The following is a 27,637-nucleotide window of genomic DNA, read 5'->3' on the forward strand; positions in this document are numbered from 1 at the left end:
CGAGCTGCTCTTGGACACGCTCTCCAGTCCCTCCACGTAGAGTTGGCCACCTTTCCTTCAGGTCGTTCGCCTCTCTTCTTGTACCAGGCACATTGATTCCCTTCGCATGCGGGTCTGCAACTATCGGGGTGTTGTCTATTTCCTCTGCTAGGCCGTGAACACCCCATTTATCTCTGGTTTTCCAGTACCTGGCACATGTAGTGGGAGTTAATAGATACTTTTTCAAAGAATAAACGTTCAAGTTTGATCAAAAAATCTTTTTTAAAACTGAAAAGGTTTTTCAATCTGTTGATCGTTGTTGGTGTGGTTAGAGTGATTTAATATTTTAAGGTTCTAAGAATAGAATAAGAATAGCAAGTGTGAGCTCAGAGGAGACTGTTTTATTACAAAATTATCATACATGTATGACAGATTCAGTTTCTGTCTTGGAATAACTTACATTCTGGTAGAGTGAGTAGACTTGTAAATAAGTAATTGCAATGTGGAATGTAGGGGTTGCTGTAATAGGCAGATGTACAGGGTATGGAGGTAGCAGAGAAGGAAATGTTAACTGTTGGGTTTGGGGAGTGCTCACTTGATCAGAGAAAGATTCTCAGCGTAAGTGAGGCCTGAAGTGGATTTTGAAAAATGGATAGGAGTTTGGGTAGAGGGCTTTTTTAGCAGAGAAGGGGAAAATAGCCGGTGTAAGGCACAGAAGTAAGAAATAGAAAGGAGAATTATAAAAATTTCAGTATTGTGGGAGGGGTAAAGCAAGGAGCATGAAGCATTTAATTTTTGAAGGTAAAGAAAATGGGGACGATATAGCTGCTGCTAGTACCTGCTGTGGCTGTGTTAAGGGCAGGAAATTGTTCACGTGTTTGACACGTAGTAAGTGTCACATAGTGTTTTTAGGATCAGAATATCTTATATTTCCTATTATAACCTTGAGGATCGGGTTCAGTTTGTACTCATATGTTGGTATATTTTGGACATCTGCTGTGGATAGTCTGGGTGGGTAGGATTTCCCACTTTATTTGAGGGGCTAATGATTACCCTGTTAAGAGGTCCTTGGAAAATTTCTGGCCATTGGGATTTGAAACTTGCTGGGAACAAAGGTGGTGTCTGCTCAATTGGTTATGTACCTGGCCTAGCAAGACCGGTACCTTAAGAAGGAGCACAGGGCTGGGAGTGTCCGGATCGCAGCTCTGGCCTGGCTGTGCCTCTGTGGAGGCAGTTGCCCTTTCCCACATGGCGAGGCACGTTGGCTGTTACCTGCCATTTGTTCTCCAGGCACCCCCAGCAGTGGGACCTTGGGCAGTGAAGGTCTTTCCACCCCAGGCTCTTCATTGTAAAATGGGGATAATTATACTAGTTTATCCACCTCCTCAAGATTTTTGAAAAGAATAATCGACTCAAGCTTGTGGGAGTATTTTAGTAGCTGTAAATTGCTTTGTAATTGAAGACTATTATTATTACTGACACTGCTAGGTAAGTGTACAAAGAAGGCGATGCTGTAAAATAAGGCTCTGACAGTCTCAGAAACTTCAGTCTCAGGCATTTTCCTCCCGAGGGCCTCAAGTACAAGACAGGTAGTGTTAGCTGTTATTAGACTGTACCAAGGACTTTAGTGCACTGTGACCATGATCTGATTCAATTCTCGTAGTAACCCATTCCACAGAGGAGGAATTGGAGGCTTAGCTTAGGCCACTTGCCCAGCACCTCTGCCATGAAGTGCTGGCTCTGGGAGTAGAGGACAGGCATGCTGGTGTTTCCCCCTCACTGTCCCCAGGGGAGCCTGGAGCCTGGAATCAGACCGCCTGGTTCTCTACAGCTGTGCTGCTGAAAGGTCTGCTCAGTAGGAGTGTGGCCCTGGGAAGCTGAAGTCTGCTTGTGGGTATCCAGTTCTCTCCTCCTACCTCCTAGGTCAGCGACCTCATACAGCTCGTGAAGGAACTGTATACAGACAACCAGCACCTGAAGAAAACCATCTTTGACCTCTCTTGCCTGGGCTTCCCCGGGGATGACAGACTTGAGTCAACAGAACAAGTGGAGGTAAGAAAAACCATCCTTGTCATGTGCTAATTACAAAAAATAACAACCCCCCAGATTTCTCAAGACTGCGCCTGTCCTGGGGAGTCTCTAGAGAGATTCCCTCGGGCATGGTTGGGGTTTTGAGGGCCCTCTTGGGTCAGCAGGTCTGTCCACAGGCTTCCTCAGGTTTGGGCCATGTTTGCGGGGACACATTCGGTACATGGGGATGCCTCCAAGCCCGGCCCTGAGATCTGTGCTGCAGATGGCACATCTGGAAGAGAGGTGCAGTCTGAGGGATCTGGGGAGTTGCCAGATCACCCAGATAATCTGGGTAGTGCACATGCAGTCTGTAGTTCCCTGGGATTGTGTTCCGAGGGAGAGAGGCCCATTGTGTTAGTTTGCTCCAGGGAAGGACCAGGGAAGCCTTGTGCACCCTGACGACTTCTGGTCTCTGCTCATCTTTGCGAAGTGTTGCCTTTGATGTTCTCTGTTCTCAGCCCGTGGTGTACAATGGGAGGACCCCAAAGTTGTGACAGTGAGGCAGAGTTTGTCGTTTCCTCCCTTTTGCCCCTAACTCGGCCCAACTCTCTGCTTAAAGAGCCGTACCCCCTGCATCTGATAGCCTTTTTCAGAAGATGAATTGTTCTCACCCTGAAATGCAGGCGGGCCTCTTTGGGGCCCCTGGAATCTTCTTGGTCAGAGTTGTCTTGAACCAGTCTGGCATGTCATGTCAACGGACGTCTCATTGCCACATCATTTCTGGGGAAAGATTTGTCAGCTTTAAGCTGTCTCCTCCCACCTTCCACGTGGGAAATGCTCAAAGGTATTGAAGCTGCGCTGGCCATCTGCTGTCTTGGAGAGGGAATGTTACTGATCTAAGCCTCCAGGGCTCCGGAGCATTTTGAAAACCAAGAATATCTGCGATGCATTTAGGGAGAAACAAGTCTCTTGGCTTCTTTTCTCCAAGGCAGCATTTTTAATAAGCAGCTCATTCTTCACCTACTTCATTTGAGTGGTAAATGGCAAGTTTGTTTGTTCATTTGTCCTTTGAAAAAATCTGTTAAATGTCCCATTGTGTCCTTTGGAGAACAGAGGCCTTTTCCTCTTCCCACTCTGAGGTCTTCATACCAGCCGGTTCAGATTTGAGTAATATGTCAGATTGCACTTCAATTTGATGTTCCCTATGAGTCGCCTTGTCCTTTGTAGCATAGTTCCCGTCATCCCTGCAGTGGGAAGGGGGATGTTCCCACAACAACCGTGAGCCCAGGGAGGAGGAGTTAGGGGGCAGGGTGGGTGACAATGAGGGGCAGCTGCGCTCCCTGGGAGGGCGTGTGGTCCTCCTTCGTGAGAAGGAGGCAGGGACACTGGACCTGCTTGTGTCCACGCCTCTTCTGAGCAGCAGGGCTTGCCATGGGGCTGGCACCGATCCTGCTCTCTGGGAGCCTAGAAATCAGAAAAGGAAAACAAAGACGGCAAATACCGTTTGTGTGAGAAATTCAGTATTTTTCTCCAATATTTAACTCCAATATTTAATTAACCCACAGCATTACCCAATGCTTGGAAAATAGAGAAAAGAAATCACCCCATAATCCTGTCACTTTAAAACACTCACAGTTAACTCGAATTTTGGCATCTTTCCTTCTCTGTTTGTGTACGTGGACACGTGCATGCCCACAGGACATATATGCAGCTTTGTTTCTTGTGTTTTTCCTGTCACTGTTCTGTTACAGCATCTTATGAATGGACTGAAATTCAACTAACTGCCTCACTGTTGCTGAACATGGACATAGTTTTCAGTGATTCACTATTTTACATTTACCTGCTGAGTGCCTTTGGACTCAAATCTTTTCTGGGTTTAGGATTTTTTTCCTTAGGCTTTATTTCCAGATATGCAGTTACTAGGTCTGACGTACAAATACTAGTAGATATAGGTATAAAATAGGCATATCATTTATTTTTATATGCCCTCCTGCCACAACTTTTAATTTGACAAAGGGGTCCAAATAGTAGGAGGCCCTTGATGACAGTTGGTCGGGTTCATCTTCAAAAATGGTTGCTGTGGCGTGGATTCCCTCCAGCTGCTGCAGTCCGCTGCTGCCCTGTGCCTGGCAGTTTACTTCAGACCACCCACAAAGACCATGCACAGGTGTTCTTTTGTTTTCAAGTGCATTTAAAATCTCTCATGAGGTTGCTATTTCTTTACATTTATTTATTGGTTATTAATTTATGTATTATCGAAAAATGTAGTTGAGAATTGACATACAGGCCCAGCTGGGTGACTCAGTTGGTTGGAGCGACATCTGTGCACCAAAAAGGTTGCATTTCGATTCCTGGTCAGGGCACATGCGTAGGTTGTGGGTTCGATCCCCTGTTTGGGCACGTATTGATGAGAGGCAATTGAGTGATGTTTCTCTTGTACACTGATACTTTTCTTTCTCTTTCTCTCTACCTTCCCCTCTCTCTCAAAATTAATAAAAAATATGACCAGGGGGCGGGGGCGAGTTAGAAGGGGCCAATGGGGGAGAAATGGGAGATATGTGATACTTTCAACAATAAAGATTAAAAAAAAATCTGTGGGTGAGGATTTAAAAAAAGAGATAGAGAGAATTGACATAAGGTAGTGATTTGAGCAGACTGTAGTCAGGGTAGTCTTACCATCTAGATTCTACTATTAACATTTCCCACCTGTCCATCACCACTCAGCTTGTCTTTTTGATACATTTTAATGTACAAACATCAGTACACTTTCCCCTAAGTACTCCAACATGCTTATCTTTAACTTTAATATGTTTTATAGTTATTTTTTCTTTTAAGGTTAAATTTGCGTACAGTGAAATGAATAAACCGTAAGTCTACATTTGCTAACTTTCACAAATGTATGTACCTGTTTAACCCCAATCCCTAGCAAGATCATGGCCCTTCTAGTCAATCCCCACTTCACCCTGTCCACTTCTCTCACCTTGTTCTCCTGGATTAGTTGTGACTGGACTGTTCCTTTACGTAAACGGAATCATAAAGGATGCTTTCTTTTGTGTAATGCTTTTTCACTCAGCATGTTTTTGAGATTTGTCCATGTTGTTACATGAATCAACAGTTTATTCCCTTTTATTGCTCAGTAGTATTCTAATATATGATTAAGTTACAGTTTGTTTATTCATTCTGCTATTGATGAACATTTGGATTGTTTCTGGGTTTTGGATACTGTTATAAAAGCTGATATGAATATTCATATGCAAACCTTTATGTGGACATGTTTCTATTTCTCTTGATGAATACCTAGGAGTGGGATTCCTGGATCATCGGGTTTTTAGTTTTATAAGAAATTGCCAGTATTTTTTCCGTAGTGGCTTAACATTTTGTACTCTCACTAACAAGTTTAACAGTCCTGGTTGATCTAGATAACTGAGAGAGTGTTAATGATGAGGGAAGAAGCCAGTAGCAGGAGTGGGTTCCTCCCCTGTATTTAGAAACTTGTATGCCCTAATAAGTATACTTATGTATTCTTAGTCTGCTTATTGCTTGATAGTACAGATCTGATTTGTGATCATCAATTCTATTTGATTCTCATTGCAGATTTGGATGTGGTTAGATTGAATATATTCTAATCCTGGGATATTTTCTATAAAATGACTTTTCTGATATTAGTTTGCTGTGTTTTGTTTTTCTTCTTCCAGAACAAGAGTTTCCTCTAAAAGGAAGAATAGAAAATTTTAAGTTGGGCTGGGAGAATTATGGGTAGTTGATTAAATGTATAAATTCATAGAATAAAACTATGGTGCTAGAATCCTAGACATCTCATATGTTCAACATGCCCAGCAAGTGACTCCGCGCTTAGTCTGTGGTTTTAACACTGGTGAAATGGGGTTTGGTATAATTTTTGAGACAGCTGTGACTGATTCCCTCCCTGGGGATGGCCACCTTTCCTCTCATGTTTTATTTGGTTAATCCAGGTGCTCTATGATTAGAATTTTCACTCTCCCAGACAGCAGAGATCTGGCCCTCTTGAGAACTTCGTACTGTCTGTTCTGCATTCTGCAGAACCTTTGGGAATTGCACTTCTTTAAAGCATCAGGGATTTATGCACTTTTTATAAATAACTGTCCTTCGTTTTCAAAAGCATGAAGTTATCATCAGGCAAGCCTGATCCTCTTTATTAGCAATGAGGACATTTGTCAGCAAAATGACAGTGTTGCTGGGACTGTCCATCTCAGATGCGTGACACTCCAAAGAGAGGTCGATGCCCTGTGCGAAGTAGAAGCAGTGATGCATAAACCATAGATTTCATTTACTGCTTTCTCGATGTCTGATATTTTCAATCCCATCAATAGCTACTTTCCAAAATCTTGTTACTTTTATATAATCTGAAAGTGAATTCAGCAATGGCAGGACAACAGACAGCATATTCCACTTATAGCAGCTCAGGGAGGGCCGTGCAAGGGCAGGGAAAATAGCTTGAGTTATTTCTTGGGGAGTTGGACCTTAAATTATGCCTGGTCCCAGGCAGCTGTGTGTGATTTCCAGAACTAGCAACTCTAACTTTAGTTAATTTTTATTTCATGGCTTTGGCATTTGTTTTTGCTTCTTTTTTTGGTTTGTTTTTGTTTTGCATTAAAAAAAGTCATCACTGACTTATTCATACATATTCATGCTACATCCTTTTTTTGGGTTGCATTTTCACACCATTCCATGCACCATGTAGCTTCCGGCTGGCAAGGAAGACGAGGACACGATCAGAATTGGAGAGGGTGACGAGAGTACTTCCCTGAGTGACCCGCATTTGAAGCAGACTAAAAAGGTAGGAACACGGCAGTTGACTCCTAACCGTCTACCCCTCTCTGTGCCCAAGCCAGTCATCTAGTCTGGGATGTGTCCCATGGGTTTCCTGTTCATTCCACCTGTATTGAGCACCTGCTGTGTGCCTGTGGAGAGCTGAGAGACTAGGTCCCTTCCTTCTCAGAAGTCACTGACTCGGTGGGAGAGCCAGTAATGAAACAGTAAACAAACATATACTTGCAAATAAAAATAGGGCTTTACAAGGAGAATAACTTTCCTGAGTGACCAGCACCAATGAGAATTTGACTCCGTCCACATTGAATGTTCCTCCAGCCACATTGATACTGAATATTTGGAGCAAACACTCTCCAAGTTTGAAAAAGATCCTAAAGACTGGGATGTGGTGGGAGATAGGGGGCTGCAGATTTGACATTTGCAGCCTTCACAGTGTTCAAGTTCATGGAGTCATGAGTGGGAGATCATTAAAATGTAGATAGTGATGGAGAGCAAAGCTGTTAAAGGGCAGGGCTTTAGAATGAGACTTGATTTTGGGTCTCAGTCAGTATCTCTGTGACCCTGGTTAACCCTTACTTAGCCACTAAGCCTGAGTTTCCCCCTCAATGAAGATATTAATACTTCTTGTTAGACTTGTTGTGATATTTAAATAGAAATGCATGTACTAAGTGCCCAGTAAATGATAGCGGTTACTATTTTTATTAGTGTATTATAGACTTTTCCTTCTTGGGAGGTTGCTTATGTAGATGGATTTAATAGCTAGATTAGTGGCACACAAGACCCTATAAATAACAGCTCATTTGTGTAGGTCTTGTCTTCCATTTAAAATCTTAATCATTTTACAAGGGTGGAGAGAGGGGTGTGATGGCTATATCACCAGCAGTAATGAAGTCGAGGGAGTTATTTATAGGTTGGTAAAGAAATTTACAGCTTTGGAAAGGAGGGGAAAGAATGCTAATTGCAGCACCTCAAGACATGCCCAGCCAGGCTCTAACTGGATGCATCCTTGGCACCACTTTTCTGGGACCCTCCGTGACCCAAGAAGGCGGATCTGGAAATAACATCTCCATGGGAATGAGGAACTCTCCACTTTCCTAATGAGGCAAATCACAGTTACGTTCCTTAGGATGTATCTGTAAAGAGCAAGTGGGCTTTCTGTTCCATAATGGGGAGGCTCCATTGCAGAAGTGTATCTAAGTGTCCAAAGCACTGGTAATGGCATGGGTTCTGTGCCCTTCTTAGGAAGAACTTCCAAAGAGTGGGCCATGGGGGAGGGAGGGAGAAACATGCCGTAGTGGGTAAGACCCGGAGCCACACGCTTAAGTGAGTTGGTCATCTCATCTTGTTCTCATAGTCACCTTGGAAGGTGGAATTACTGTCCCCATTTTATAGAGGAGAAAACTGATCGAAACATCTCTGTGCTGTTGCCAGAATGTCTCCCTGCCATGAAGAGACCGTGTGGCACCCCTCTCTCCCCTCCCTCGTTCATGTTCTCTCTGCCTTACTTGTACTTGCTTACACTCTGTCTCCATCCTTTCTCTCTCCTCCACCTGCCCCTTCCCCTCTGCCAGAGTCCATTATTTGATCAAATACTTTGATTTGCAGATTACTGAGGATTATTCCAAAGGGGGCTGCAAAAATGGATATTTAAGGCACACAGATTCCAATATTTTAGACTACGATGGAGCCCACATACCTGGTGGCCCTGGAGACCAGAGTCTGGAGGAAGGCGAGCTTATGAACCTGCTGGCCCCTTTCTTCAATGAGAAGGCCACGTCGTTACTGGAATCCAGGTGACGTGGGGCCCCGGCATTGCTTTATCTCTGTAGTTTGAGGAAAATAAACTCTCATTTTGCTAAGTGGATGTAGCTGGCATGTGGTGCTGTGTAATTTACCTGAAAAAGCTCCTGAAATGACTGGGAAGGAGCCTTGCCAGTCATGCAGTTAAGTAATTAGGCTGCATGCTCGTGGCTGTGAGGGACTTCAGCTCAGCCCATGCAGCCCGTTAGAAAGAGGAGAAAGCGAGCTTCCTTTGGAATCATTCCTGCGAGCCTCAGACAGGGCTATCTGGATGTCGGCGAGAGGAATCAGCCCCAGTGACATGGCTTTCAGTTCTGCAACGGCTGAGAAACTGCCATTGTAGTTGTAACTCTGCTGTTTCATGTTGAGCTTGAACTAAAATTCTCTTCTCATTATATCTGCAGGGAGTCATTCCTACGTGAGGAGATACTACAGGGTGTTTTTCTTAAAACAAAAACGGAGAAACATTTGGTACATTTGTATTGAAAATTAATCCTTAAGGAGCCATTTCCTCTCCGTTCACATTCTTTCTGGTTTATCAACAGCTGCTGTGCCTTCATCTCTCAGTGCCTCAGCCTCTCTGATCACTCCTCAGGGTTGAAAAAGTACTGTTTATGGAAAATGGCTGTCATGTGGGTGTGTACAGTAAAAGTTGTCAATTCTCTTCCAGTAAAGATGGCGAGATGGAGCTGGTGATTGCCGCCAATGCCTCTTGGCAAGAGTTAGGAACCCTACTCTTTCTATATCCTTGGTGGACTAAGCCCCATGGACGTTTCTTTAGCTAAGAAAAAGGATTGAAGTGTTCTGTGTTTGTAGCTCAGGCTGGCCAACCCCTCCCCGGTCCTGACATCTGTCTTAACATTTTCCAGCGTGAGTCCTCTTGGGACGTTCCCAGTGGCTCTTCCGGTTTATTATCACAGGGAGTTAGGTGCCTTGAGAAATGTCAGTGCTTGAGAAATGGAGGATTTCCTCACCATCAGAGTCCCAAATGTTCCATCGAGTGGAAGATGCAACTCTCTCTTTCTCTCTGAGGGCCACCTAGAACGTACCTGGGTGATGGGAGCTGTGAAAGTTGAGTGGGCGTTATAGGAGTGGGCAAACTGGGGTATGAGTGCTCCCTTCTGGCAGACAGGAGCTTCTCAGCTCTGACTGCACCCCCTTCTTCAACACACTCTGCCAGGGCCCAAGCTGGCACTTGTAGTAAAATGCCTGATCTCATTTAACCGTCATACCTGCTTTGCATGCTGCTAGTCTCGATTTTACAGTGTGAGAGCAGACATTTGGGGACTTGACATTTCCTTAGCTAGTGAATGGCAGAGCCATTGGAGACTTTTCTGGAGGAGTCGGAGAAACACCAGTCCTCTACCTGGAATTCCCTCCGGGTGGTAGGTGGTTTTGGTGTACTAGAAAAAGCGGAGTTTGGAGTCAGACAAACCTGTGCTCCAGTTCAGCTGTGTCATTTAGACCTGTGACATCACTCCCCATCTTGGTTTCCTCCTCTGTAACGTGTAGGGTGATGATGCTTACCTATCCCATTAGACGTCTTTTATTTTTTGCTTCCCACTTACCTCACTTATTTTTATATTGTTTTTGTTATTATTGCTTTTGAGTGTTTAACAATTCTTTATTTGCAATTGATTTCTTACTTTTCTATTAATGGACAGATTTCTCTTACTTGGTTGACAACTCCCACTTTGTGTTACCTACCAACATTAAGCTAATAGTAAATACAAACAATTTTATCTTTAATTTTCTGAGTTCATTAGACGTCTTTTGAGGATTAAGTGAAATAATGGGTATAGAGTATAGATCCAGGTTGGCAGTAAATGGGGTTTAGGTGATATTGCTGCTTAAAGTGTGCCCTACCAGCTACTACTCCTCTTTCCCACTGCCCTCAGGTAAGATTCATACCAAATGCAAGACACTGGCCAGCCCATGATTCCTGCCTCCGAGGTCATTGTGAGCCACCTGATAACCCCGGTGCTGAGCTCTCACAGACTAGGCCTGAGACCTCCCTTCAGTTTTTGAGCTCCTCCACCTTCCAGCCATCTGTAGGCCTCTGCTGGGGCCTATGGGGCTAGCAGAAGAGCTGGGCCCCCGGAAAACACCAATTCAACTTACCGTCTGCCAGGATGCTATAAGAAAGCAACATGTCCAGTAGTTACCGTAGCCTAATTAGTTGTCTTGCACTTGACTAACCAGAGCAATTTATTCCTCGGAGGTGGAGTGAAAGGATGGGTGCAGGCCCCGCCTGGCCAGCCCCTCCTCTCCTGTGGTGTTCACTGTGTGTGATCCCAGCCCTCTCTCTAGGTGCTTTCAATTCCATTTGACTCCATTCCCTGGAGGACATTGTTTAGGATTTTGTCATGTCAATGTTTTGGTCTTTGTAGCAAAAATTAGGTGTGAAATTCGATATCGGAAAATCTAAAAGGGGAGCCCTTGGGGATTATTTTTTTAAAAAAGCTGATACAGTCTTGAGCTCCAGTTAATAGAATTGGGGCAGCTACTCCTAGGAAATCTGAGTCTGCTTTGCTGGGCATGGCTGCAGGGCAGGGCGGGTGCCGCCAGACAGAGGCGCTAGCGAGGGGTCCACAGAAGTTAGAGGTTAGCACATAAACAGCTCAAGAGACTTGGCGTGTGTAGGCTGCGGGGGAAGCAGACTTGGCAAGTGCCTGAAGATACAGTCCATGCTGGAGAGGGACTAGATCTTGGGGTTCTAGACAGGACCCCAGAAACCCAGGGTCCTCCTCAATTCTTCCCTTTCCTTCACCGCCCAAACCTAAGTCCTGACCATCTGCCTCCTAATATAGCTCTTAATTTGCATACTTCTCACCATCCCTGTTGCCTCCTGTCCATCCTCAGCTCCCGTCAGATTGCTCGGCATCACTGCAGTAGTCTCCTAACTAGCCCCGGAGACTCCACTTTTCTCGGGACCCAAATCCTTAGCGTGGCCTGCTAGGCGCTGCATGGTCTGGCAACCCTGTCCTGTCCCACAGCTGTGTTAGCACTGTTCCTGCTTTCTGTGCTTCCGCCACGCTCCCCTTCTTTCAGTTCCCAGGATGAGCTGACTGGCTACGTCTGTCTTTGCATATGCCAAGAACGAGCACACCCTCCCTGGACATGGGTTAATCCCTGTTTATCTGTTGCATCCAACCCTTTCCTAAGACCTTGACTTGACCAGCTACTCATGTTACATGCGCTCATATGACAGACCCAATTATCACCACTAATTTCAAAATGAGCACTCAACATTGTCCAGCACAAGACTGTTGCAGCTTCTCTTCTCCACTCCCTGACTGACGACCTTGCCTTATACTTGACTGAAAAAAACAGTTGAACTCAAGCTATTTTTCTTTTCCCACCAGTGCTGCCAGCTTATGTGCTTCTATATCCATGAACTCTGACTCCTGCTGTCGGCATGGGAGAAAGGAATATCCTGCTCCTGTCCAAGACCAATGGGCACCCTCTCTTTTCTGTATCGTTCGTATTTTCCTGTTACCGAATCATCGCCATTAGCATATGACATGCATTAATATCAGCCATTTGGGAGAAGTTCCCCCTGGCCCCTCCCTTCCCTAATTTTACTCCAGCTACTGTCCATTTCTTTCTTCCCTCAAAGGCAAGTTTTCTTGGAAATCCTGTTCATATTCCCTGTATCCACTTTCTTTCCTTGCATCCCCTCCTGATCTCATTCCCAGGGCTTTCATACCTTTCACTGCACGTACCAAGGTCAGTGACAGTCTCCAAGTTGTGAAGTTCAGTTGCCAGGGTCAGCCTTTATCAACAGAGCTGGCCACTCTCTGTGGTCTCCTTTCAAGCCCCCCCTCCCTCTTTTCTTCTGCCTCACTGGCCTCGCAGCCTCCTTTGCTGGCTGTTGAATGTTGGCATGCCCCGGAGCTGTGTCTTTAGCCCGTTTCTCTCTCTGTCTTCCCTCTCCCATGGCTTTAGAGTACGCTTTGGGACTTTCAAATGTATACCCACAGCCCGGACTTCTCCAGGTCATACCGTCAGCTGACTGCTTGACATCTCCACCTTCAACATTTGTCCAAAACTAAACTCCCTGTTCTTACCTTTCTCACGTCAGTTAACAGCACTGCAATCTATCTAAGTGGTGTAGCTGAAAGTCTAGTTTCCACAATCCCCATATCCATCAGCAAGTCCTGTTGATTCCGCTTTCAGTGTGCATCCCTAGTTCAACCACTTCACATCTTTTCTGCTCCCCTCTTCGTAGCAGGCTCCAGTTCTGGCCTGGACTCAGCATCCTAGCGGAAGATGACTTCAGGAACCTGGGAAGAGTGCAGTGCTTCTTCAGCGTCACAACGGCCCGAGTGCCAGTCACTGCTCTGCACATTACTAGGGGATCTAGACTCTTCACAAGCTCATTTCTTCATATGTAAAATGGGCTTCATGTTAGCCCCCATCTCACAGTCTTCCTCTGATGACTAAATGTGTTTAGTGTATTTAAAGGATCTGACACCGTAAGTGCTTCATAAACATCAGTCCCTTTCCCTTATGCCTTCTGCGTGACCCAGGTGCTCAGGAAGGGCACGGAAACAGTGCTCAGGGACTGACCACTGAAAAGGTCCTGACTGCAGTGACAGCTTAATGAGTCTGCTGTTCAGGTTTCCAGCAAAGGAACACTTGAAATGCTTTATTTAACAGCACACCACTTTAGTATTTTATAATGGCCTCTTTCACCACCTTTTACTACCCATTTGTAAAGTCTTTTTCCTGGGTTTTATTGTGTGTTGTTTGGTCTTGAGTAATGGTCCTCCTTTGGCTAGCTGAATAGCAATTGTCATTATTTTTAATCTATATTAAGGGAAGGAGAGGAAAGGAAAATTTAGTTTAATGTGCTTAAAATACCAGAAATATTTCTAAAGTCTGAGTTTACTGAATTTTAAGATGGTTTGTATAGTCTAGATGATTTCATATTAGAAGTGAAAAACGTACCATACATTTTAATTTTGTTTGTTATACTTTGGTTTTTTGCTCTGTTTTAGTGAGCTGCAGCTGTTTGATTTGAGTTGCATTGACTCTGCCCCAGAGCTAGGTGATCAGAATCCAGAGATGAGTGAGACCGTGCCCCTGCCCTCAGAGGGCTCCGTGGGGAAGATGAAACACGGGCTCCTGCTACTTCTAGTGGCAGCAGAGTTGCAGAGCAAGGGAAGCCCAACATGTGCTAGAGGTGTTGGTAGTTGTGGTCTCACTGTCCTCCGGGATTTTGGAAGTAAGGTAGGCGGGAGAAACTGCAGAGAGAAGAAAGGGATCTAACACTGATGAGGGCCTGTTCTGTCCTCTCTCTCTACTGACTGCACTACTTCATCCTGCCCCACATCTTGCTCCTGGAAGAAGCAACCGCTTTCCAGACGTGCCCTGTCCCTCCACTTCCTTTTCTCATAATTTTCTGTCTCAATTTTATAACTTCCTCTTCTTTTTTTATGAATTTCTTTTTCTCTTATATTTTGAGATGATTAAAAACATGCTTATGCCAAAACCGGTTTGGCTCAGTGGATAGAGCGTCGGCCTGCGGACTGAAGGGTCCCGGGTTCGATTCCGGTCAAGGGCATGTACCTTGGTTGCGGGCACATCCCCAGTGGGAGGTGTGCAGGAGGCAGCTGATCGATGTCTCTCTCTCATCGATGTTTCTAGCTCTCTATCCCTCTCCCTTCCTCTCTGTAAAATATCAATAAAATATATTTAAAAAATATTTTTTTAAAAACATGCTTATTTTAAAATTCTTCTTTAGATTGATTTGTTATTTTTATTTCCTTGAGTGTGAATTCGCTTTGTTGGTTTGTTATCTGTCTTGGATCATAGTGGGTTTTGTTGGCAAGTTTGGTTTGCTTGTGTTAAGCCCTGATCAGTCCCCCACCCTTACTCCTCTCTGCATGGTGGTTTGCCTCAACTTGACTTTCTAGATCTTACTGTAGAGCTTATGATATTTACATGGTTCTTCCACCAGTGGAGTGAAATTTCTGGTCCCCCTGCTTTCTGCAGATGCCCCTTTCTCATGACTTTGGGCTCTACTGTTTCTGACCTTTGAATAAATTTTGTCTTGAATTTGAATCCTGTAGTGCAGCGTACAACATTTTTGTTGTTCCATATTCTTGCTGCCCTTTACATATGTTTAGAACAGAGTGGAGGGGCTCCTGTGTATACTGATACCACCCTCTGGGCAGGGAATCTCTCCATTCCTTCTTTACACCATAGCCTGCCTGAGCCATCTTTCCAGAGCTCGTGTGACCGTGATGCTCCCTCGCACAGAGCCTCGCAGTGGCTTGTCCTTCCTTACCATGGCTGGGTTCTCCCACCTCACTTTCCAGCCTCATCTCCCTGTTCTCCAGCGTGTCTTGCCTCTATTCATATGTTTTCCATGCTCACAGTATTCCATTTTCCTTTCCCTGGCGAGGCTCTGTCAACTCAGTTTAATGACATTCTTCCTGCTACCCCGGTCTGGACACCTGGGGTAGTTGCTCTGTAGCTTTTGGAAACGTGCACAGTGCTCTGATCCGCTTTCTACCCTGTGGAGGAAGGACTGTGTACATACCTGTCTCCAACAGCAGACTCAGTCCTCGCCGGCAGTTTTGTACCCCCAGTGCCCATTACAGTGCCTGGCACAAGAAATACCTCACAAGGGATTCTTCTCGAACTGCTCCACAATCTTTTACATGCTGGCTTAGTTTGCCTTCCCGGGAAAGCAGAGCCTGAGATGAGGACTTGGGTACAAGTGGTTTATTTGGGATGTTGATTCCAGGGAGTAGGAAGGGAGGGGTCAGGGAAAGGAAGATAGAAATGGAGGCAAAGCCAACAAGGGTACATCATTGCTCTAGTTACTGCTGTGGACAGCTGGGGCTCAGTCCTACTGTCCACTCTCTGAGGGACAGCACAGACCGTGCCTTAGTGTTGTCCCTCTAAAGGATGGGAGCCTGGGACATTCACTCAGCAGCCTCTTCCCCACTGCTTGAGTGTTTCCCCCAGGTACGAACTGGTCCACACTTTCCCACTGCCCTGCTGGCTGGCTCAGTGAGCTCTGGAAAAGGTCCCAAGGGAGCAGAGAGATGCAGGGAGCACTTGAGGTGGAACTGTGCATGTCTATGAGAGCTGTCCTTCCACACAGCTGTAGCTGGAGTCCGAGGGAGGCTAAGGGCATGTGGCAAGGGGCAGAGAAAGCACCTGCTACCCATACACTCCCGTTTAATCCTCGTAGCTGTCCTGTGGAGGAAGACTTACTTTCAAAGAATCGCAGTTAGAATTTGAAACCACTTTGTCTGATATTAGAGCCGCTGCTCTTTCAATTAAGAGCGGTTTATAGCATCCCTTTATCCAATGCCTAGTTACTGAGCACCAGTCATGCACCATGATGGACCAGGGCCAGTCAGTGAGGACACCTTGGGAAAGCTGGTAGAGAACAAGGCCATAGCAGAAGCTTAGTTTTCCCACTTCTTTCTCTTTTGGAAAAACAGGCCGGACCTTCTGAAAGTTCTGCGTGAACTGCTCCTGGAACGAATCTGCTTGCCAGAGCAGGAAGTTTCTGGAGAACACCTTGAGGCTGAAACTGAGAAGATACTTAAGCAGATGGCCGTTCAGCTACGAGGTGAACTTAGACAGTTCATCCAAGCCAACTCCTTTTCCAAGCCCCATGATGAGCTGAAGTTGCCTAGGGGCGGCCAGCTAGTAAAGGTGGAGGAACCGTCCAGGGTGGAGCTGAAAGATGCCTCCGTGCAGACCATGGCCACGGAGCGTGACCCGCTCAGATTCAAACACGAAGGCACGAGAGAGGCTTGGGAAGAGACACTGCCAGCTGCCGCATTCAGCACGGGTTACCAGCCGGAGAACCTGTGCCAGAAGGCAGGGCATCAGGCCTGTCCTCTTTCCTTCCCCCGTGGGGCTGACAAGGTGAGTTTCTCCTTACATTACTTATTTTATACAAAGAGAACACTTAAAATCACCGGTGTTTGTCTAAAACTGGATTTATATAAAACCTGGTGTCCCCCTCTGCCTGCACTTATCCTGGCCTCTGCTTAGAGGTGTGTGTCTGTCCTAACCTTCCCTAAAGTATTACCATCGTTTCCCCTTTCTCCTTCCCCATCCCAGCCCTACCTTATTTGTCTATCACACACACACACACAAACTGTATATGAAAAGACACTGCTATTATATTAATGGTACTTGAGATGCAAATTTGTGCAATTTGGCTAAAATAGAAATGCTCTCATCTGCCCCAGCTACTTTAGTGTGTACCTACATATTAGAAAAACTAGGCCCCCCACCCCCCATTTGTATGGGAGATATCATTCTATATTCAGGAAGTTTGGGTAATTGAATGAACTTAATTTCCCTGAATGTATTAAAAATCTTTTTTTAAAAAAAATATATTTCTTTATTGATTTCATAGAGGAAGGGAGAAGGAGAGAGAGATAGAAACATCAATGATGAGTGGGAATCATTGATCGGCTGCCTCCTGCATGCCCCCCATTGGGGATCGAGCCCACAACCCAGGCATGTGCCCTTGGCTGGAATCGAACCTGGGACCCCCCCAGTCTGCAAGCTGATGCTCTATCCACTGAGCCAAACCAGCGAGGGCTGAAAATCTTTTTTAGTTTGGAATTATCCTATTTGCTTGTGTCTTCAAAACAAAGGTAACTGTGCTTATTTTATAGCGTTTGTTCTGTGTGCCAGAATTGTGCTAGATGTCTATGCATACATCATCACATTTAATCTTTCCGTGAAAAGCTCAGAAAATTGTCCAGAGTTACTCAGCTGTTAAGAGGAGGAGAAGCACCCAGCTGGCGTGGCTCAGTGGTTGAGCGTCGACCTTTGAACCAGGAGGTCATGGTTTAATTCCTGGTCGGGGCATATGCCCAGGTTGCGGGCTCGATCCCAGTGTGGGGTGTGCAGGAGGCAGCCAATCGATGATTCTTCTCTCATCATGATGTTTCTATCTCTCTAGACCTCTCCTCTCCCTTCCTCTCTGGAATCCATAAAAAATATTTTTTAAAAAAAAGAGGAGGAGAAGGCTATAAAACTGAAGTCCTGTTTTAGAGGTAGACAGGGCTCTTATAAACCTACCTTTCTCAGGAGGGGTGGAGCCCTTTTATCACCATAGTGGCCTCCATTCTATGCAAAGTAGAAGAAAATTTAATGATTTTCTTTGTGGTCTTTGGTTAGTCAATGAATCAGTAATCCTAAGGCTTAAGCCAGAACTCTGGTATCTTGTTGAAAAGAACATCATTGCAGTTCAACAGTGAAACAAGGAGATGGATAAAATTCCGGTTGTTTAGTTTTAGAAGCAAGAGAATGGACTTTACAGATATACCTGTGATTGCATCGGGCCTGACATTTAGCTACTTTGAGTCCTTGTGTAAGTCACCCGATCTTTCTCAGTGACTTGAATGGGATCAGTGTGACCTAGAACCTGAGGCTGGCATGATAGATAGCTAAATGAGGTCATGTGTGGCCGTGCCTTGCACATGGTAGGAGCTCAGTGTGTGCTTTCCTGTTCCCTTCCATTGCCAGGTGAGAAGTTTCATGACATCTTTAATAAGGTGGTAGGTGGGAATCTGCTCAGCGTCCATAAGGTAGCATTTCCTGCAGTGTTATTTTAGAACCGGCATTGGGTTGACTGACAGCAGTCTTCCAGCCTGGAATTGGCTTTGGCATTTGTGCACTTGCAGATATCTTTTCTGCTGCCATCTGACACACAGATTTGGATCCAAGAATAAAGATTGGTGGAGACAGAGGACCAAGCAAATGACTGTTATTTTCCAGTCCTCTATGATGAGGCACCCACCTCCTCCCAAATAGTCCCTTCACCACCACAAGTGCTCTTGTCCTTGAACCTGTTCTCTCTCTCCTCTGGAATTTCAGGGCAGAAGAGCCTCACTTTTCTTAACTGAGCAGTAGAGTCTGAAGAGCTTGTTTGAGGTCCATCTGTCCAACCTTGTTGTATGACATTGACTGCTTGTTTGGCATCTCAGTTCTTTGTCTGGAAAATAGGCATGATACTATCTATTATTCCCTGAGCTCTGGGAATACAGTTTACTTGAGGCTTTTGGGAGAATGCCTGGAAGCATTTTATATCCTAGAATGTGCAAGAAGGGGTTTTTCTTCTTCTTTTCTTCTTGAGAGACTTTGCTAATTTTCTCATTCCCAGGGTCCCAAATATTTATTGTTTTCCTCTCAGGTTCCTTCTCCACCACTTAAAAAATAAAATAGCTTTACTTAATTATAATTCATATATCCTCCAATTCATTCATTGAACGTATATAATAAAGTGGGTTTTGAAAAATATATTCATAGAGTTGAGCAACCATTACCATAATTAATTTTAGAACATGTTCATTATTCCCAAGGAAACCCATTAGCAATCACTGCCCATTTCTCCGCACCTGTCTACCCCTAGCTGTGCCTATTCTGTATTTTCATATAAATGGAGTCATAGAATATGTGTCTTTGGTGACTGGCTTCTTCCATTCAGCGTAATGTTTTCAAGATTCATTCATGCTATAATCTGTATCACTACTTTATTTCTATTGCCAAACAATAGTCCACTGTGTGGAGATGGTACATTTAACTTGATAGGCATTTTGATTGTTTCCACTTTTTGGCTATTATGAATAACGTTGCTATGAACTTTCATGTATATGTTTTGGTGAGTATACATGTTTTCATTTCTCCTGGGTTTATACCTAGGAGTGGAATTGCTGGGTCACAGTAACTCTACGTTCAACCTTTTGAGGAACTACCAGACTGTTTTCTAAAGCAACTGCTCCTAGTTTACATTTTCATCAGCAATGTGTGAGGGGTGCAGTTTCTCTACATCCTCACTAACACTTGTTTTATTATCTTTTTATTATCTGTGTCCTAATGAGTAGGATTGGCAGCATTTCATTGCAATTTGATTTGTATTTCCTGATGACTAATGATATCGAGCATCTCTTCATGTGCTTATTGGCCATATGTGTTTCTTCTTTTGAGAAATGTCTGTCAGATCTTTTGCCCATCTTTTAATTGAGCTATTTGTGTTTTTATTATTGAATTTTAATAGTTCTTTTTTATTTTTAAGATTTTAAATTGATTTTTAGAGAAAGAGGTAGGGAGAGGGAGAGAGAGAGAGAAACATTGATAGGAGAGTGAGACACTGATCACTGCCTCATGCAGGCCCCCTACTAGGGATCAAGCCTGCAATCCAGGCATGTGCCCTGACTGGGAATTGAACTGGCAACCTTTTGGTGCACAGGGCGATGTCCAACAAACTGAACCACACTCGCCAGGACTTAATAGTTCTTTTATATTCCAGATTCAGTCCCTCTCCTCAGAGTGTGAATATGTTTAAAATTCTCCCACTTGAAAGGCACCCTTTTGGCCTCTTAAGTTATTGTTTGCATGTTCATTCCACAAGTCGTTATTGAGTATCCACTGAGTACTAGTTCTTGTGCTGGAAACTGTGAATAGAGTGTGACCAAGAATTGCAGAGTCCCTGAACCCCGGAGCTTGTAGGCCAGAGCAGAAGATAGACAAAGAACAAGAATTGCATGGGCATTTAATTATAATGGTACTAATGTTCTCCCAGGAGAATCATAGGCGGCAGTGAGTGTATGACAGGGAGATCTGACCTGGTCTTGGAAATCAAGGCCCATTCTCCTGAGCAAGGCACATTTGAGCGGAGTCCTAATGAACGTATTGGGATTAGTGGGTGAAGTGGGGATGGGCAAGAAAGAGTTTTAGGCAGAGGAGACAGCATACGCTAAGCTCTGAGTGGAAGGAGCCTATGATTTTGAAGAACTGTTAGAGGGTGAGTATTTGGCAGTTAGGAAGTGGGAGAGAGGGAGGAACTCAGGCTGCAGGTCATGCTCAGTGTGGGCTGTGGCCAGGACTTTGACCTTCGTCAAAAGGAAACTGGGAAGCAGTAAAATAGTTTAAGCAGAAGAGAGGGATGGTGGTTTGCCTTTTCTGTTGCAACATGGAGAGTGGATTAGAAAGGGCAGGAGTGAGTGTTGGGAGGACCACTCAGAAGGCTGTGGCAGTGCTCGTGAGGGCGTCCTGGACTTGAATGGTGGTAGCAGAGGATGAGGGGAGTAGAAAGAATTCAGAGACAACTTGGGAGGTGGAATTAATGGAACCTGGTGAGTGATGAAAGTGTGTGACGAATATAAAGGGAAGTTTAAAAAGGACTCCCAGGTTTTGGGTTGTGCTATAAGTGGATGGTGGTGTGAGTCACCAGGACAGAGACTTTTTAAGAGGTGTAGCTTTGGGGACATGGGGTGATGGTATTGAAGAGTTGAGTAGTCAGTTGACTTTGGAGTGCCCGTGAGCCATTGAAAATGAAGATGTCTAGGATAGGCAGGTCCCGAGCTTTGAGCCTGGGAAATATTTATTGGATTAGTGCCTCAGTAGCCACTGAAAACTGTAGTAAGAGGTAGTGCTGGTGAACTAGCAGGGGTGGGAGGCAGATTGGCCTAGATTGAGGAATGGGTGGAGGTGAGGAAATAGGCCAGGAGGAAGAAAATGTTTCTCAGAAGATTGTGTTGCAAAAGGACTGCCATATACTGAACATCTGGAATGTCTAGAGAGGGTCAGTGGGTCATGGCCAAGAGGGTGTCGAGGAGGAAAAGCTTGGCACTTGCTGGTCAGAGGAGGGACTTGCCAAGATACAAGCTCTGCAGACTGGGAGGCAAACACAGATGCCAGTTTAGGAACCAGAAGTCTGAATAGTGGTTTGAATTCAGTTTTATAAGGTTGGCATGAGACTGTTGATTATGTGATCACAGGAAGTATATTCATTGTGTCTCTGTGTATGTTTTCAGGATGCTAAGAAGTCCCGTTTGCCCATCCTGATAAAACCATCCCAGTCATTGGGAAGTGTGTATCGGCTCCCAGCTGCGCAGGAGGTGGTGGCCCAGCTGCAGGCCCAGATCTTGGAGCTGCAGGGGGAGCTGAAGGAGTTTAAAATTCGCAACAAGCAACTTCACCAAAAGTTAATTCTGGCTGAAGCAATGATGGAGGGGAGCCCAGCGCCAGACAAAACGCTACAGAAAGGTAAGCACCTAGAAAAATGTCTTCTCTGCAAGCTAGATGAACGACCGATTGAACCGCTGGAAATGTCAGCCTTGTTGTTTAGAATTGCAATAAGTTCGAGTATAAATTTCATGAATTGCAGTGATTAATCTTGACTCTTGACAAATACACAATTGAGGGAACACAATAAGGAAAATGAATCTATTGTTTTCACTTTATTCTGAGTCTGAATACAGGTACTTGTGGTGCTCACAGGTCTTGTGAGGTCACTGCTCCCCTCACTTGGGATTGCCTGCGGTGCCCCAGATGTGATGACTTGAACCTGGGCTTTTTTTTTCTGGCTTCGTCTGTGGATTTTTAGAATGATCTGTAGCCAGAGGTATTTTTCCATATAATTTTAGGTTCTGTCTTGGCTTTACCTTAGTTTCGGTTTCAAGATAAGTTGGCCTTTGGCAGGATTACTCTTCTCTCCCTCCTTTCCTCCTTCCTTTCCCTGCTTTTATTTTTTTTTTTTTAATATATTTTTTATTGATATTTTACAGAGAGGAAGGGAGAGGGATAGAGAGCTAGAAACATCGATGAGAGAGAAACATCGATGAGAGAGAAACATCGATCAGCTGCCTCCTGCACACCCCCCACTGGGGATGTGCCCGCAACCAAGGCACATGCCCCTGACCGGAATCGAACCCGGGACCCCTCAGTCCGCAGGCCGACGCTCCATCCACTGAGCCAAACCGGTTTCGGCCCTTTCCCTGCTTTTAATCCACCCATCTACCCATGCAGGCATCTATTCACTGGTTCAGTGGATGTCCCCTGAGCATTTGCTGTGTCCCCGGCCTCATGCACTGGGTAAGGAGAGAGAGGAATGAGAGACCGTCTCTGCCTCCTGAGAACTCCAGGTCTCATGGGGTGGGCGCAGATAATTAAATCAACCTGGGTCATGGGTCGGGAGGAGGGTACACTTCAGAGAGGAAAGATTTTATGGCAAAGTGACTCAGCCAAACATAGGCCTGGCACTTTGTCCAGGGCTTGCCAATTTGCACTTACCAATGTTTTTATTTTCTGTTGAGACCCCAGGGTGCCTCAACCATGTGCTACTTCCTTCCAGAGTTTCCCAGAAGGTCCTGGGGCCTCTCTCTTGGGAAAGGTGGGCATGAGTCTATGGAAATCATTTTCTCACTCATAGTTTTTTGAGAGCCTGAACTTAAACCATTTCAGACAAGCTGCAGTATATTTATGCTTTTTATGTCCTGTTATGGCAGCTCAATAGATTAATATTATCTCATAAATTGCATTTTGCCTCCCCAGTGTTGTTATTTCCCTTTTGTATCTTTGTGTTTGTCTCAGTATTTGTTGGCAGGAGGGTGGTTCCCATGGTTAAATTCACTTTTTAGAACAGTTGCTCTGAGGAAGAGGCTGGGTTGAGAGGTGAGAGGTGAGAGGTGAGAGGGAAGACTGCAGTCAGGGGGCTTGTTAGGAGGCCCTTGCAGTGGTCTCAGCTCAGCAGTGCTGTGAGGAAGGACAGAGGGGATGGGTTTCAGCAGAGGAGATACACTGACATAAATGTGCTTGATTTTCAGACTCTGAAATTGACCAACCCAATGACCTTGCCATCTTGCCAACATGCGAAGAGAATCCTTCTGAAGATTTTCAGAGCCCAACTTCAGTAGCTACTTACCTGAATTCTAAGAGTCAGCTTTCCACTGGAGTCAGTGTGATTGGAGCCAATCAGTGTAAGAACATCGATACCTCAAATGATACAGAAAACTTGAAACAGAAAATCTATGACTTGGAAACTGAGCTCGAGGGCTACCGGAATTTCATATTTCAGCTTCAGAAGCATTCCCAGTGCAGTGAGGCCATTATCACAGTTTTGTGTGGGACAGAAGGGGCTCAGGATGGCTCCAACAAGACCAAGGGTCATACTGATGAAGATGAAATGACCTTTTCAAGTTTGCACCAAGTACGTTATGTGAAACACATGCAAATCCTCCATCCGCCGGACCCAGAGACGGCTGATGGCAGGATGCTGGAGAGCCTTGAGCAGCAGCTGGTAGACCAGGAATGTGAGCAGCAGAAGGAGCACAATTTGAACATGGAACTTTTCAGTGAAGTGCATGACCTGCAGAATAAGTTCAGAGATCTCTCGCCCTCAAGGTACATCCCACTGTTTAAGCCTCCAGTTTCCTTATGTTGCCACTAGGTTGGAGCCAATGAGCTGAAAGGGGCCATGAGTGGGGTGCGTACTGTGGAAGGCTTGGTGGTGGGGTGCTGGCAGTTAGGCCCTGCCCAGAAGTGAAATGTGAGGCCACAGAGAATAGTGCCTGCACACATGCAAGTCTTGTATCCTCTGCATTTGTCAGGGCAGATTTTGCCTTCCCCTGGTTGGGGCCTCAGTAAACATTGCATACCAGTCACCTGTGACTTATAGTATGTTTGCTGAATGGCAGTGTTCACTTCTGGACTCTACCACTGGCTTTTACTTACTGTGCTGCAGAACTGAAAGATGTCCTAGGCAGGTGGGAAGAATATAAATATTTTCCATATCTTTACCATTTAAGGTCATCTTAATGAAACAAGCCAGTGTTGAAAGAGAAGAATTCTTAGGTTATGAAGATATGTTTTATGGGCCTAGATACATACAGCTTTGCTTCATGAGATCTGGCAAAAATGGGATCATTTGTAAAGTTGACCTTCATTTGTCACTAATATGAGACAAACACATAGTTCTGAATTGTCAGGAGCCAGAGTGAATTTTTCAAGACTTCCAAACATTGAGATTGAAGGAAGCTTGTATTTATTGAAAGGCCTTTGTGTCAGACCTTCATTGGACACTTTTGTTATTTAACCCTCAAAATCACCTGAGGAGGAGGCATTAATAAATGTGTTTTTATAGATGAGGAAATTGAGCCTCATAGAGGTTGCCTTGACTTGCCTACGATTCATAGAGCCATTGCCTGGGTCCCAGCCCACAGTGACCACTCTAATACTCGTGTCCTTTCTCATCCATTCAGCTGGCCCCCACCTGCAGTACTGCTGCCACATGATTGTATGTGCAAACTGGGGGCAGGTGGTCACCAGTCCCACACACTGCCGTCATTTTAGGGAGGGGAACATGCTGACCTGAGGGCTCAGTGTCTTTGCCAGCCACTCTGGAGCCAGGTTACTGTGGCCACAGTTTCTGTGAGCCACGTTTTCCTCAGTGCCTCCCAATACCTGAGGGCTTCCTAGGAAGCCCAGTACAGTGGCATAATAGGGCGTGCGCTCTGGAGGCAGAGCTGTGTTTGAGTCTGAAATCTTCACCATTTAATTAACGTTGTGTCTCTGAGAGTCAGTTTCCTCTTCTGTAAAAGGGGAGCTTCATACATTGATTGGAAGATTGGGAGGATCAGATAACTTACAAAAACACTTACTACAGTGACTAACAAACACATCATAGACCCTTCGTGAATGGTAGTTGGGATCCTGATTATTCCTTGACCTTTTGGTTGAGACGAGGGAGTCCTGTCTTTGTTTTCCTGCCTACAGTTTCTGTTTTGTTCTTCGTGGAATTTGTGGTGGGTTCCCTGTCCCTTGGGCACTTGTTTCTACAATTCGGAATAGGATTTTTGAAGAGTGTATGGAAACTGATTGTTCTCTTGAGTCCTTGCCAATCTTACTTTAATTGGGGGCTTCATAAGGTTAAAAATATTGCAGAAGAACCTTTGTTCCAGCATTTGTTAGCTGTTTTGAAATCGAAGGAGTGACCTTGTACAGTTTCAATTTTTCTAAAAGTATATATACTTGTACAGCTGCAGGCTTTTAAAAATTGTGCTCTGTCATTTTTCCAATTAGTGTTAAGGTCACAAAAATTCAATTCTAAAATGGCACAAGCATTTTCTTTCCCCCCTTTTATCAGATACAATTCATTAGTTCAGTCCCAAGCCAGGGAGCTCTCCCTTCAGCGGCAGCAGATCAAGGATAGCCATGACATCTGTGTCATTTATCGTCAACACATGAGCACCATGATTAAGGCATTTGAGGAGTTGCTGCAGGCCAGCGATGTGGACTACTATGTGGCTGAGGGCTTCCAGGAACAGCTGAATCAATGTGCCGAGCTGCTCGAGAAATTGGAAAAGCTGTTTCTCAATGGTAAGTGGGGCGAGGCACTCGAGTCTTAAGGCACATCAGTAATCGACCCGGGGCTTCTTGGAGGGCCCAGGGGGAACTGACTCCTTGGCCCCACGTCTCTTCCACCCTGTGCTCTGATGAGGTGACAACCGGACCACACTGACTGCTTCTTTCTCCCAGTGACCGTTCCACTGTCCCAAACCTGGGGCCCTGCCTCGGGCTGGCTGGGGGGACACACAAGTGAAGCCAGCGGGGAGGTGCTGCCCCTCAGCACCTGCCACATGGTGGTTGGTTCATCCATAAGAGAAGACGGAAATTGGGGTGTTTTGTTGTTGTTTTGGTAAAAAACACATGAGTTTTAAATATTGGCAACAACAAATAAACGAAAAAAAACCCAAACTGTTTTTTTTTAAAATGTATTTTTATTGATTTCAGAGAGGAAGGGAAAGGAGAGAGAGATAGAAACATCAGTGATGAGAGAGAATCATTGATCAGCTGCCTCCTGCACACCCCCTACTGGGGATCGAGCCCGTAACCCGGGCATGTGTCCTTGACCAGAATCAAACCTGGACCTTTCAGTCCATAGGCCGATGCTCTATCCACTGATCCAAACAGGTTAGGGCTGAACTTTTATTGGTTAAAAAATATATTCAATTGGATGGGTGGGAAGAGATCAACCAAAGAACTTATATGCATATATACATAATCCATGGACATAGACAATAGGGCTGTGAAGGCCTGGGACGGGGGGGAAAAGAGGGCGGGAGAGGGCTAGAAGAGGTCAATGGAGGGGAAAAAAGGGACATATGTAATACTTTCAACAATAAAGATGATATATTTATATATATTCCAAGGCCAGAGGTAGTCAGAAGAGGGATGAAAGAAAACCTTTGCTAACCATTTGTCATATGCTAGGTACTTTAATAAATATTACTAGTTTAATAAATATTACTATATTAAAATGTTTTTAAAAAATAATTTGCAATTTTCTGAGACTACAACAAAGAACTTCCGTATACCCTTCATGCAGCCTTGTCAGTGGTTGGTATTTTGCCACATTGCTTTGTCATTCTGTCTCTCTCTCTCTCTCTCTCTCTCTCTCTATATATATATATATGTATATACACACACACACACACACACACACACACACACACACACACACATATACTAGAGGCCCGGTGCACGACATTTGTGCACTGGGGGGAGGGGGATGTTTCTCAGCCCAGCCTGTGCTCTCTCGCAGTCCAGGACCCCTCAGGGGATGTCCACCTGCCGGCTTAGGCCTGATCCCTCAGGGGGCAGTCAGATATCCCTCTCGCAGTCTGGGGCTCTTGCAGTCCAGGACCCCTCGCTCCTTACTGCCCGCTTGCAGCAGAGGTGGGAGAGGCTCAGCCGTGAGGCTTCTAGCTGAGCGGTGCTCTCCCTGTGGGAGCGCACTGATCACCAGGGGCAGCTCCTGCATTGAGTGTCTGCCCCCTGGTGGTCAGTGCACATCATAGCGACTGGTCATTCTGCTGTTTGGTCGATTTGCATATTAGGGTTTTATTATATAGGATAGGATATATACAGACACACACACACCTTATTTTTTTTTTTCCTAACCCTATGAGAGTGGATTGGTGATATGTGTCATCAGTCTCCCTAGATACTTGAGACCAAGACCATTCTCTTAACCACAATTATCAAAATCAGGAAAAAGTATTTTCTAATATATAGTCTATAGTCAAATTTCAGTAATTGATCCAATAATGTCTTTTATAATCCCACAGGCAACCACTGTTCTGGACTTTCCGTAGATTAGTCTTGTTTATTCTTGAACTTCATGTAAATGGAATCATACCGTAGTAAAAATAAGTCTTTTATGAGCGTTTAATTCCCGATCCTGATCCAGGATCCAGCCCCCACA

The 27,637-nt window shown here is 45.0% G+C and overlaps 1 protein-coding gene across 4 annotated transcripts in view; it reads left to right on the forward strand.

Moving 5' to 3' along the window:
• The window catches only part of CDK5RAP2 (CDK5 regulatory subunit associated protein 2), a 152,956-nt gene that overhangs the window by 87,147 nt on the left and 38,172 nt on the right, over positions 1-27,637 (forward strand). For 3 of the 4 annotated variants that reach the window (XM_080668557.1, XM_080668558.1, XM_080668559.1), the window contains exons 18-24: positions 1,903-2,031; positions 6,710-6,805; positions 8,404-8,591; positions 16,065-16,497; positions 21,408-21,639; positions 23,199-23,775; positions 25,517-25,749. In XM_080668557.1, coding sequence (XP_080524683.1) covers positions 1,903-2,031; positions 6,710-6,805; positions 8,404-8,591; positions 16,065-16,497; positions 21,408-21,639; positions 23,199-23,775; positions 25,517-25,749 — 1,888 coding nt within the window. The remainder of the gene's footprint in view (positions 1-1,902; positions 2,032-6,709; positions 6,806-8,403; positions 8,592-16,064; positions 16,498-21,407; positions 21,640-23,198; positions 23,776-25,516; positions 25,750-27,637) is intronic. The other variant, XM_080668560.1, reaches the window with a different exon arrangement.

This window comes from Plecotus auritus, assembly GCF_963455305.1.
Source record: "Plecotus auritus genome assembly, chromosome: 5".
Lineage (NCBI taxonomy): Eukaryota > Metazoa > Chordata > Mammalia > Chiroptera > Vespertilionidae > Plecotus > Plecotus auritus.